The 12,850-nt window shown below is 39.4% G+C and overlaps 1 protein-coding gene across 1 annotated transcript in view; it reads right to left on the bottom strand.

Moving 5' to 3' along the window:
• LOC126161364 (dynein axonemal heavy chain 7) overlaps positions 1 to 12,850 on the bottom strand; it is a 1,035,864-nt gene that overhangs the window by 34,059 nt on the left and 988,955 nt on the right. Inside the window, exons 59-60 of the mRNA XM_049917134.1 lie at positions 9,515 to 9,749; positions 6,524 to 6,675 (exon numbers count right to left, since the gene is read on the bottom strand). Coding sequence (XP_049773091.1) covers positions 6,524 to 6,675; positions 9,515 to 9,749 — 387 coding nt within the window. The remainder of the gene's footprint in view (positions 1 to 6,523; positions 6,676 to 9,514; positions 9,750 to 12,850) is intronic.

The following is a 12,850-nucleotide window of genomic DNA, read 5'->3' as shown; positions in this document are numbered from 1 at the left end:
AGAACGGTAGCTTTCAGCGAACACCGCCTTTGACAAAAGCCTTGTTGGCCAAAAGCTAATTTTCTGACAGTCTTTTTGTTGTGCCTTTCTACAACTCAGCATATCTGCTATATAGTGAGTAGCAACTATCCTTTTCATAATATTGTACAAAAACACCATAAATAAAGAATACAATAGTACTGCATTTGCAACAGGCACATTCACAGATTAATTGTTATCAGCTGTGCTCATAATCACAGAAACTTATTACTCCCAGTATCTGTTTAAAGCTAATACATACAGATGTCCTGCAATGGTGCATGATCTATGTTCTTACTTTTTGATGACCATGTCACAGGATGAATCTGGTATGGTCCCCGACTGTAACCCCCCGCACACCCCCAACCCACTCTCCAATCTACAAGCACCTATGACTAAGTATCACAATTTCCTCAACCAAAGTGCACAGCTTGCAGGGACCACTACCACAAAGTGCACAACCTCCACTTCCCCCTCCCTCCCCTCATTTGGCCCCGCCACCACCCAACTGCTACCTTTCAATTCCTGTTAAGTCCAAGCTGTAGCTTGTTTCTGTGGATGCAATATTTGCAGGTTCCTTGATTACCAGTGACTCCACACAATTCACCATCACAGTTGCTCAGCTCAAGCCTTCACTCATCATGGAGGCAAGTGAACATTGCAAGACTACAACAAATTGGCACATTTGTTGCCCTGAAAGACCAGCTAATATCATGACTGGCAAATTCACAAATGTAGTGAACCTGCACACTATCTACATTGGAGGAATGTGCTGGCATGTGATCCTCACAACTCCTCTAGTACCTCCATGCACTGGCCAAAACTATGATCATTCCTGAAATGCTGTTACTCACGAAATGGCTTACTTGTCTGCCTACCTCAGTCACATAGCATAAGCGACACAGGACTATACCAACAATGTTGTGGCATCCATCATATCAGACAGCATCTTTGAGCCCTTAACCCCCACACCATGCTCACCACACTGCAAAGAATTGGGCCTTTTGCATAGCCTGCCATATGTAAAGCCAATATCAGCACCCATGTCCTCCACAACCCACGCAGTACACCGTCCCTCCCTCCCCGCCCCCGCCCCCAGCCACATGTTCCCATGCCCGTCCTCACCCCACGATGCCTACGACAATCAACACACATGGCACAATGTGCAAGATTCCCAAACACTGCCAGAGGCTGGCAATTGGTTGTGCTGGCAGCTCCGCTATTTCTCAACACCTGTCCATGCACAATTGTTGGAACCCTTCCTCCTCAACAGCCTACCTCTTGATACTGACTCCAGTTTCTCCACCTATCCCTGTTACCCTTCTCTGCCCCCCCCCCCCCCCACCACTGCCCTCCTCCCCAACAAGGTGAATGGCTCCTGAATCACAACCTACTGCTCCCACACCTGGTCTGTTGACCTCAGCCTCAACAGAGATTTTGCATAGACCTTTACCATGGCCCGGGTTTGGACCCTATCCTTGGTGCCAACTTTATCCCCACTCAGGACTCCTCCTTGACCTGGTGAATTGCTTTATAATCAATGGCACTTCCTGCCATTCAATTCCTTGTAGATCCCTAGATCCCACACTGCCACTCATTTCACCATCAAGCGGATACGATATTTTGGGCCCTTTGCAGACCTTGTCACCAAATTTCCCCTCCTCACCTGCCCTTCCAGTAGTCCCTTGGAAGTACATCATGATACACTGCACTACACTGCAATGATACCTCCCCCTTCTCCCAGTTTTCTGCAGCCCCTGCCACCCTCCGTTGGTAAGCAAAGGCCCCCACAGACTAAAATTGAGGCTGATACAGTGGCCAGGGCTTTCATCAACTCATGGGTTCCATGTGTCTTTGGTCCCCCACCACCACATGATGATGGACCACATATTACAATTCCAATTCTGCCTGTTTAAACATTCACCAAAACTTGCAGTACAGTCATGCAATTTACAATCAGTTACCAACCTGCCACTAACGGCATGTAAGAGTGATTCCACATGACCCTAAAAGCTGCCTTTACCTCCAATACGTACCTTGGTCTGTCAGCCTGCTGCTAGTTCTAGGCTTGTGTGCGCCCCATAAAACCAACTTGGTTGCATCCACCATCGAAGTTGTGTACAAGCAGCCACTCACTGCCCAAAACCTGAGGCTTGTCCCCTCCCTGCTGGACTCATCCTCTGTTGTCCTGCATGACTCATGAGATGCCACACCAAGGCACCTGTCACCACCCCTACAATGTCAGCATACGCCTCCACCACAATGCATGACCCAGTCTACCAGCAAGAAGCAACAGCAACAGGGCCTAGGGTGCAAGCACAGGATGGCATGCATTATTCCAACAGTGTGGGGTCTGCTGTGCATTGTTCACCATGTGTGAACTGCCCAAGCACCAGCACACTGCCATGCCTTCCGCCAGGCCCCAGCCCTACACTGCTGCATCCTGACTATTCCTGCCAATCATGGTGCATTACTGCCTCCCATCATGGATGGTGGTGCAGCAGGGTGTTACCCCAGTCCTAAGCTCATGGTGTGATGTCACAGAGGCTGTCTCATTCCTTGCCAACATGTCCACTGCTGCCAGGACCACTGGCCTGTCCTGCCTACACTGTGTTGCCACCTGTTGTGTCTGCTGATCAATTCAAGGAGGAGCCATTGCATCCTGCAACCTGCCCTCTCTTTATCGCAGGAGGAAACTGTGGTGATCCACTACTATATGTTTGTGCCTACCATCCGATCTCACACAGTAGCAGAAAATGTGTCATCTGGCAAAGAACTGCATCATGAACTGTATGCATCCAAGGACAAGTGTTTTCTCTGCCACATGCCCCTTTGCCCCAGCACTTGGGGTTTTTCCCTAAAGCATACTACAGGAAGCATCCCTGACTCCTGGCTCATCCCACTTTGGCGCTGAGCTGTCTATACAATGAGTACAGTGATTTAATGTTCCTTTGGTGTCAATATTAAGTTTAAGTTATTTCATTATCAGAACTTAATGGCTTACTGTAGTGCTAAGAGACAGGTGCATCACCCATGAAGACCTCAATGGTTAGACAGTTTTGTGAGAACAGCATTGCGGGCTCCAATGATGCCTATAGAGAAGTAACAGGCAAGACTGATACTTTACTTCAAGGAAACATTATTCAGCACCTGCCTCATGATCTCATGGCATGAGTGTGGAGTAGAACTTCTTGGTGCCTATAAACTTATAGCAAGTGCAGCAAGATCCAACCTCTATGAAAACTGCTGTGACACCACACTTGTGGCTATTAAAGACTGAAATTCCCAATTGTGTTAGATTACTTTACCTACAATACCTCAAGTTTGTTTACTTGTATTTTGTGTTTGCTGTACTCACTGTGCTACGTTAGCTTCAGTTATGGTACCTCAAGTTTGTTTATGTGTATAATTTTCTTTGATCACTGTGTTAGATGAGATACACTAACAGTACCTCCAAGTTCATTATTTGTATTTGCATATTTTATTCATCACTGTGTTAGATTAGCCTTGTTTACAATACTTCAAGAACATTAGTTATGATTCTCATATGGCTTAAAGAACTATGTAAACTAATTGTCCACACTTGGACAGTGGGCACCCCATGTGTGTCTCTAACACTTCCATGAATGGTGAAGATTAATGGAGTGTCTTGACTAAGAGTTTTTGTTCATATTTTTTATGGCACTTTACCTTTGTGAACACATTCTGGAATTAACTCTGCCTTTTAGCCATTCAATAAAATAACTGTTTAGTATTTCGATGTCTTTTGTTACATTGTTTCCATGCTTTACCCATCTGTTTTACCCTCCACAACTATCAAACCAACTGTATCACCTGTCATGTTCAGTGAGGAACACAGTTCCCACATTAGTAAAGAAGTATGAATTAAACATGTTGACAACTTTATAGGAGCTGTATTCATTACGTTGAATTATATTATGTAGTACATACTGACCAATAAAACCATTTTCACAAATATGATGAAGTTCAAAAGTTAAAGAATATATAGCTTTTTGAGAGAGTACTTATATTTTTCCTACATTTTTCAAATCAACAAATATCTTGTACTACAAACTTTTGAAAGTAGCCTATGTTCTTCCTCAGGGTTCAAGCTATCTGCATACCAAGTTTCATTGAAATCAGTTCAGCAAATTAGTTGTGGAAAGGTAACAGACTGAGTGGCTTTTGCATTTATAATATTATAGTATGGATTAAAAACATTGAGGTTTGTAAGAGCATTGTACTCATTACTTACTTACTTTGTTTTATGTGATCAGGCCCAGAGGACAGTGCGCTGATACAAGGTTCCTCCTCCACTCAGTACTGTTTTGTGCCTCCTGGCACCAACCATTCTCTATTCCAATCTGCAGCAAGTCGTCATGGATTCCATCCCTCAATCTCTTCTTTGGTCTTTCCAGTGGACATCTTCCACGGGGAGTATAATCCACAGCTTTCAAAGGCCATAGGCATTTATCCATCTGATTGTCATGTCCTGCTCATACAAGGCGCTAGGTTCTCAGCAGTCCTACAATGTTTGGTCTATTGTACATTTCACCTAGTTCACAATTATGTCAGATCCTCCATCCTCCTGTGATATCATGTTGTACCAGACCAAAGATTTTCCTTAAGACTTTCCGCTCAAAAACAAGATTATTCGTCTTTTTTCCAGACATTCCAAGTTTCACAATTATGCAGTACTACAGGTTGAATCATTGTTTTATACAGCTGGAGTTTGAAATTCTTCGAGAGACCACAATGCAAGAAGTTGACTGAGACCAAAGTATGATCAGTTGGCGGCTTGGATCCTCACTTTGATTTCTACTTCACATGCTGTGTCTTCTGTAAAGATTACCCCAGATATTTTTACTCACAAACCCTTTTGTAGGACTGGTTTCTGACTATCAAAGGCTGGAGTGGGTCTCTTGAATAAGCATGGGTCCTGGTCATCACCAGATATTCTGTCTTTGATTCATTCACAAGGAGTCCAATTTTGCTTGCTTCCACCTCCATGCTTTCACTCATCCACATTAGTTCCTCCTTAGATCTGGACACCAGGGCCACAGCATCAGCAAATGCGAGATGTGTAGTTTTATCACCATCTGTCTCTGTACCCTCGACGCTTCATACTCATTACACTGAATTATATTATGTCGATCATATCAATCAATAAAACCACTGTCACAAATATAATAAAGTTCAAATGTCAAACAATAAATAGCTGGTTGAAGACAGAATGTTTTTCCCTAATTTGCACAATATTCTTCAAATCAATAAAGTAGCCTATGTTCCTCCTCAGGGTTCAAGCTATTTCGATACCACATCTCATCAAAATCATTTCAGTGGTTTAGTTGGAAAATGTAATAGACAGAGTTACTTTCGCTTTTATAATATTATTAAGGATAAATTCCCTGAAGTGAAACTCAAGAGGTTACAAGTCTTTGGATAAAATGACAATAGAATAGACGAACCACTGGTCTCCGACATAACTATTGGTCACCAAAGAAAAACTTGACATCCTTGAGATTGATAATAACACTTTGCCTCTCTTGACATTATATGAAATTGAAGATGCTCTGAGGATCCATCTAAAGTAATGAATAAGTTAGTTATAAAACACTTATGTCATTCAAATGCAAGACATGTGGTTTTCTCACCCCCTGCCTCTATACCCTCGAAGCTTTGTACTCATTACACTGAATTATATTATGTCAACCATATCAATCAATAAAATCACTGTCACAAATATAATAAAGTTCAAATGTCCAAACAATAAATAGCTGTTTGAAGAATGAATATTTTTCCCTAATTTTCATAATATTCTCCAAATCAATAAAGCAGCTTATGTTCCTCCTCAGGGTTCCAGCTATTTCAGTACTAAACCTCATCACAATTGCTTCAGTGGTTTGGTTGTGAAAATGTAACAGAGTTAATTTCACATTTATAATATTATTATGGATAAATTCCCTGAGTGAAACTCGAGAGGTTACAAGTCTTTGGATAAAGTGGCAATACAATAGACTAACCACTGGTCCCTGACATAACCATCGGTCACCAAAGAAAAACTTGATGTCCTTGAAATTGATGATAACACTTTGCCTCTCTTGACATTATATGAAACTTGAAGATGCTTTGAGGATCCATTATAAAGTAATGAATAAGTTAGTCATAAAACACTTATGTCATTCATAAACTATACTCCTATTATGAAGAAGTCTACCATATGTGGGATGAAAATCCTACTGTGTAGTTGCTTATACTTTTAACTAGAAAATGAAATCAATGAAAGCACCCATCTTGGAACAGTTAGCACTGATGTGCTTTCAGAAAAGCAATTAAGAATCTGGTCAAAATTAATCCAAAGTGAGAAGCACAACAACATAGCTCTAACTGGCACATAAAATGGAAGCTATTACTCATTGTCATACAAAACTGATTTTATATATACTGTGTGTGTGTGTGTGTGTGTGTGTGTGTGTAAAACTTTTATAACAGTGATTTCACTTACCTGCAGAAACTGCAGCCTAGCTAGAAAGTCATTGACATAACTTCCAAGTGGCTTAAGAGATGGATAAGAATGCTTCTGCCACAAACCTGGAACTCTGCCAGTAAGAATACTAGACACTACTTCTTCCAGTTCAAAAGACATTACAATCAAACCTGTAATACATGTAAAAAGTTAATTTGATAATGGGAAACAACAAATTCACATCAGAAAATTTCCATATCATGGTACTGCAAAATATTTCTTTTCAACATTCTTTTTTTTTTAAAGTTTAATTTTTAGGAATCTCTTACATGTAACACACATACCTGCTTGCATTTGCATGTATATTGGTAGGGAAAAAGTCAACTGAACAGCGTAACTGCAACAGCATTAGGCTTGATCAAGGCCATCCAATAATTAAAGAGACAAACATGTATAGTGAATGCAACACCTGATGCAAGAAATAAAATGTTTGTAAGTTTTAGTTGGCAACCTTATGAAGGGTGTAAGTCATTTGCTTCACTAATGCTTATGTGAACAAAATTTCTAAGTTACAATGGTATACTTGCTCAAGGAAGTACTTTTGAGGAACAGAATTCTGTGATCCTTTCAGAAAGTATACAACAGTCAGCAGTATTCTCTTGGGCAAGCAAACAATGTGGCATTAGCTGCATGAACTGTGTGAGCTTTTTTGTGTGGGTGGAAAAGTTTAAAAGTGGTTATAAATGTATAACTGATGTCTGGTGCCAGTATCAACCTTGGCATTGCAGCCTCATATTGAGTCACTTATCCAACAATGCCAACAACTTTTAGTTGAACAAGTTGCTGAAAAATATTGAGTAAGTGTTCATATGAGCATTCCACCATTCAAAACAAACTGAGCTGTCATAAATTATATCACTGTTTGTCCAGAGAATAGATTTTGCATTGGTACTGAGCTCAAAAATCATTTCAGTAGTGTAGGTAATGCATTTTTGGACAGAATTTTAACGTTTGGTGGAACTTGTATATCTCACTTTCAGCCAGTGCCCACCTCTAACGGTAAGTACAGGAAACACCCTACCTGATTCAAAATGCAGCCATCAGCTGGATGGGTAATTTTAATCATCATTTGTAATGCCAATGTCCTGATTTTGAGCCAATGTTCTGATTTTCTCTGAGTTTTTGGAGGAGCAACACACTATCAGCAGCCTATACTACTCTTGGATGATTGAGGACAAAGTCAAGCCCACACTGAAGAGGAAATGACTGGGATGAAAGAGGAAATGTGAGCACATTCAAGACAATGCTTTAAGACAACTGGCAATGGGAACTATGGGCAAAGTGGGTTGGAAGTTCCACTTCATCAACTTAACTTGCCCTTTCCTATCTTTTAAGTGTTTGTTCTGATGAAAAAAGCTTTGCAGGAAATCAAGTTCAAAGGCAATGAAGAGATAAGAAAACAGAAAAAACTGACTTAGATAGCAGATAAAGAATTCTGCACTGGGTGGATAAGAAGACTAATGAAATATGGCACAGTTACAAAAAAATGGAGGGGATTACGTGGAAAAATAGAAAAAATAACTGGATTTATTTAATAAACATTTTTTACCATATGGATATTTGTTTATTTAACTATTGAATGACCCTCATATATATAACTACTAGCTGACCTTGATTAACACAACCTTTTTACTAGTGCATTCAGTAGTGGAGAAAATCAGCACTGCCAATATTTCCGCATGGGTCACCTCTGGTTTTGTATAAGAACAAAACATGTGTAATTAGGCCAGAACTGCAGTAAGGAAGTAGAGCGTTACCCTCCTCTTACCACTCCTCTTCTCTTGGCAGTCATAAGGTGGAGGCAAGGCACACCTCCTGCCAGTCCTGGAATCCACTCCATGAATTGTCAGTTTATCATGGCTGAACAATAGGCATTCACTAAGAAATTAATAACCACAGGTGATGATAAAGATGGCAGCGTTTATGAGCAACTAGTGGGAAAATCATTTTTCCTCTGACACACAGTTAATATCTTAACAGAAAATAATATCCCAAAATTAAAATATGATCAATTAAAAATACAAAAATATCTATTTAACAAATGACATGGCATGATAGATAAGGGAAAAAGAATAATAGGTCCACTGTTCTGCGAATCAAATGCTCTTCTAAACAGAAAGGAAACACTAGTAAAAAGGCAGCTGTCAATGACTGTGCAGATAACATACCTAGACTAAAATGAATTCTGTAGTCAGTTCTAAAATAATTGGAAACAGCTTTGTACTAATGTAGCATATAATGAAGATTTGTGCAAAACATTTTGCTCTCATCTACCAAACCAAGCAGACCTTGTATTTCACTTGATCCTGTAGCAGGGAGCTCAATCTCATCATTCACACTTCCATGCCAGCACTGGCACAAACCTACATTATTGTTCCTATGTGCTGACTGTAGCGGGCAAGGGATTTAGTATCTTCACATACAGTGATTATTGATATCAACACAGAGACACTACACCTGGCTACAACAACTGCTATCTGTGACTGCATGGAGCATGAATGGCATGTCACATGGGCCCTATGAGTCCATTTGTCTATGTGTTTGTTTGCTATGGTCTGGCAAATTGCCTTTATTTGAGGATAGCTTACTTTCAGAGGTTGTTGTCCTTATATGTAGTCTAAGTTCTCAAATTCCTGTATTTCATACACTGCTCATATTATATTCGTGTTATGCTTGGTTATGTTTAAGTGAGTCTGAAGGGATTTCTTTATTCATCCATCAATAAGTCTTCATCATCAACATATTATCAACCTAAACAGTGTTTCTGGTCTCTTTCTGTTGATGTGTGAAGCTGCTGCTATCTGTTGATTTTTTTCCCTTCCTTTCCTTATTTGAATGGGGATGACATAAATAGGAACAATCGTCATATATACTTTTTAAAACATTTCATATATGTGAAATCTGTAAAAATGTGATAGAATATAATCTAAATTGGTAGTATAGCAAATATGTTTGTGTGATTCACAATACCTTTTATTGCTTTCTGGACATTTCGCAGACTTGATCTAATGCAGCTTAGTAGAAGGTTAAAACGTCCCATTTCTTGTACAAGCACAGTGTTCATTGATTGGTTGTAAGAAACGGGATATTTCCGCATTCCAGCTTCTATGTCATAGTTCTCAGGAAGTTTATTTAGAATGTCTCCTGATACATCAAGTACTATTTCATCAGGGGATTTAGCTCCTGTGTCTCCTCCTAATGTGTCCTACAATTTTCAACATGTGCATGTCAGATTAATGTTATGTAATTAAACAAGCTTTGATGACATTATTTACTTGATATTTATTACACATAACTATGAAAGCTACAAACTACAGGAAGACATTAAGAAAACTCAATACAGCCACAGTGGTAAATCTAGTTCAAATAAAGTTATGGTTTATTTTCGGGAGCCAACTATAGTCCCGTGCAACAGTCATTCATACTAATAAAAAAATGCATGCTTGTCATTCATTGAATTCAAATGAATGATTAGCCACGACCGGCCAGAACTCTCTATTAATTAAAAATAAGAAAGAAGCAGATGATAGAGCTGCTAACAGGAACTGCATAAATAGGTATCACGACAAGAAAAAATAAGTAAACAATTGTGAGAACGACACTTTCTATGCTGACCTGAGGCTTCCTGCACTGACAGTGGGGAAAAAACCCTCCCCTAAGACTTTCATCATTTGATGAAATTTTTATTACCTATTAGAAAAAAGCTGGGAAAAAAACCAGACATATCTGGCATGGTGGGTGGGGGGTGTGCAAGGGGAAGAGACAGGCGAGAGAGAGACAGAGAGAGAGAGAGAGAGAGAGAGAGAGAGAGAGAGAGAGAGAGAGAGGGTGGGGAGGGAGGGGGAGGGAGAACGAAGGAAGGGAACTAAGGAGGAAATATATTAACTAATATATGAAACATGCAGTACCAGAATATTTAGGAACATAAGATATGTTTCCTGAGAGAGTGAATGTAGGCCTTCATTTGATAAGTACTACACTACAAGGCTGTATTATGTTCACATATAGCTTACAGAGCTACAGAGAGTTTATATAACTGCAGGAGAGAAAGTGGGAGTAGTACAGGCATCGAAATACAGTAGTAATTTCAGATGTCACTAATGAAATTAACATTACACTGTAATTTTTGGATGAACATTATTCATATACTGGGTGGTTACTACTAAGCTTATGGTGTTCCAAGTGCTGCAGTGCAATGTGTACACATCACAGCATGCTGAAACAATTTAAGTTTGTTCATTAAATGGTATACTCATCAAGTATGGTGAAAAAATAATAGTTCCACTTTCTGCCATCAGACGAAACTATGGTTCTGTAAGCAGTCAAAATGAGCAATGTTCCCTGTTTCAACAACAGTATGCCGACGATCATAGTGATGTGGGTTGATTTCTTTAGTGAAGTGACTGTTACTGTAAAGGGTTGAGAAGGTTGAAGGTTTCCACACAAAACACAATGGCTATTGAGAAGAAAGACTGTGCACTATTGGTAAAGTTGTTTTATCAGAATGGCAGCAATGGCAGTGCCACGTTGTGGGAATATTTCTGACAGAAACAGCTTCAAAAAAATTGCACATAAATGGGCTAAAATTTGAAGAAACATGTGAATTAGGTGGTGCAGCAGAGAGAGGGAGGTGGCCCATTTCCATGGGGATTGTAGATGAAGTTGCTGTAGCTGCAGCCAATTGCCTCAAATTCTGCAGCTAGTACTCAGGCTGTGTCACCAAAATTGTCTCTCCTCTGGTCAACCATTCAAAAGATTTTGAAGCACATTTTACACTGATATCCCTACAAAATGCAGAATGTGCATCAAATGAATGCTCAAGGTACCCTGCACCACCATGACATTACCCTTCATTTTTTGGCATATATGGAAAAGGATGACATGTGGTGGAGGAATATTCTTTGGATGGACAGGGCACATTTTACTCTGCATGGCAGGTATCTTGAATACACAGGACTTTCGCATGTAAGGTTACACTCCATGAACTCCTTGTGCAACAAAGAATTCCAACTTTACAAGAAATCAAGTGTGTCCACACTATTACTTTCAAGCAAGATGTCACTTGCCAGCTGAAAGATTTGCTTTGAGAAACCTTTGGTAAGGACCCTATCACCTCTTTGCAATTTCAAGATGTGGGTCCTTCCAGATCCCCCAGCCTAAATCCATGTGACTTCTGGCTTTGAGGATATCTGAAAGATCATGTCTATCACGGATGTACTGAGCCTCTTCCTGATCTGAAGGATAGCATATGATGGCATATCACTCTGATTACACTAGATAAGCTGTGAGCAACTGTCAATCAAGTCATGTTATGGATGCAGCGTGTTGCAATATGGATGCAGGATGTTCCTGAATCAGGAGGCTACACTGAACACATTTTGTAATTTGTGACCATATCCTAATAAACATGCCAGAACCACCATTATCATGTGTTTGATCATTAGACTTCACAAAAGCACTGATTAATGAACATACCAACAATGTTTCACCATCCTGCGATGAAAACTACCTGCATTGCAGCACTAGGAACACTGTCAGTTTAACTATAACCAACTGGTATTGACCAAAAATGTTCATGTCACTGAAACACAGATGACAACTATTAATCTAAGTATGCACTTTTAGCTTATTTAAACAAATGTATTAATAAATAACAAACTATGATGCTATACCACAAGCTTTCAAAACCATAAAAAACTGGTTCAGAATCTCAACAACAAAAAAAAGGAACATAATGGAACAACATTGAGCAGGCTGCAGTAGAAAGATGCTTCCAATTTTGATATGTAAAACCCAACCTCCTCGCATCTTGTTTTGAAAGCTATACATCAATTTAATGAGGTTTATGAAATTTGCTTGATTTCCAAAAGCATCTGATTTAATGGTATTCAAATTTCTTTCAAGAAAACTGGACTGTTATGAATATGTGGAATATTACTCACATTGTTGTTGCAAGAATCTGGAGTGTACAACAACATGGCCATTAGTGGCATTAAATACTTAAATAATATACGCATGCAGAGAAATTTAGCAGAAATAATGCACCTAAAAGTAATAGATTAATAATGAAGAAGTGACAAAAGTTTTAAAAATAAAAGGCATTGTAAATAAGTACAAAATTATAAAAATTCCCAAAAGAAAAATGTGGAAATTGAGATGTTATTTTACCTTTTAAAATCTCTCCATCTAAGATATTGATGGTACAAAAGCTGCATTTCTTTTCATCCACTGATTTCATATGACATCATATTTTGTGATGATTCATCATTAAGAGAAAAAGTATTCATTGCACAAAAGCATGTAATC

This window comes from Schistocerca cancellata, chromosome 2, assembly GCF_023864275.1.
Source record: "Schistocerca cancellata isolate TAMUIC-IGC-003103 chromosome 2, iqSchCanc2.1, whole genome shotgun sequence".
NCBI lineage: Eukaryota > Metazoa > Arthropoda > Insecta > Orthoptera > Acrididae > Schistocerca > Schistocerca cancellata.
This window is presented reverse-complemented; position numbering and strand designations above follow the sequence as displayed.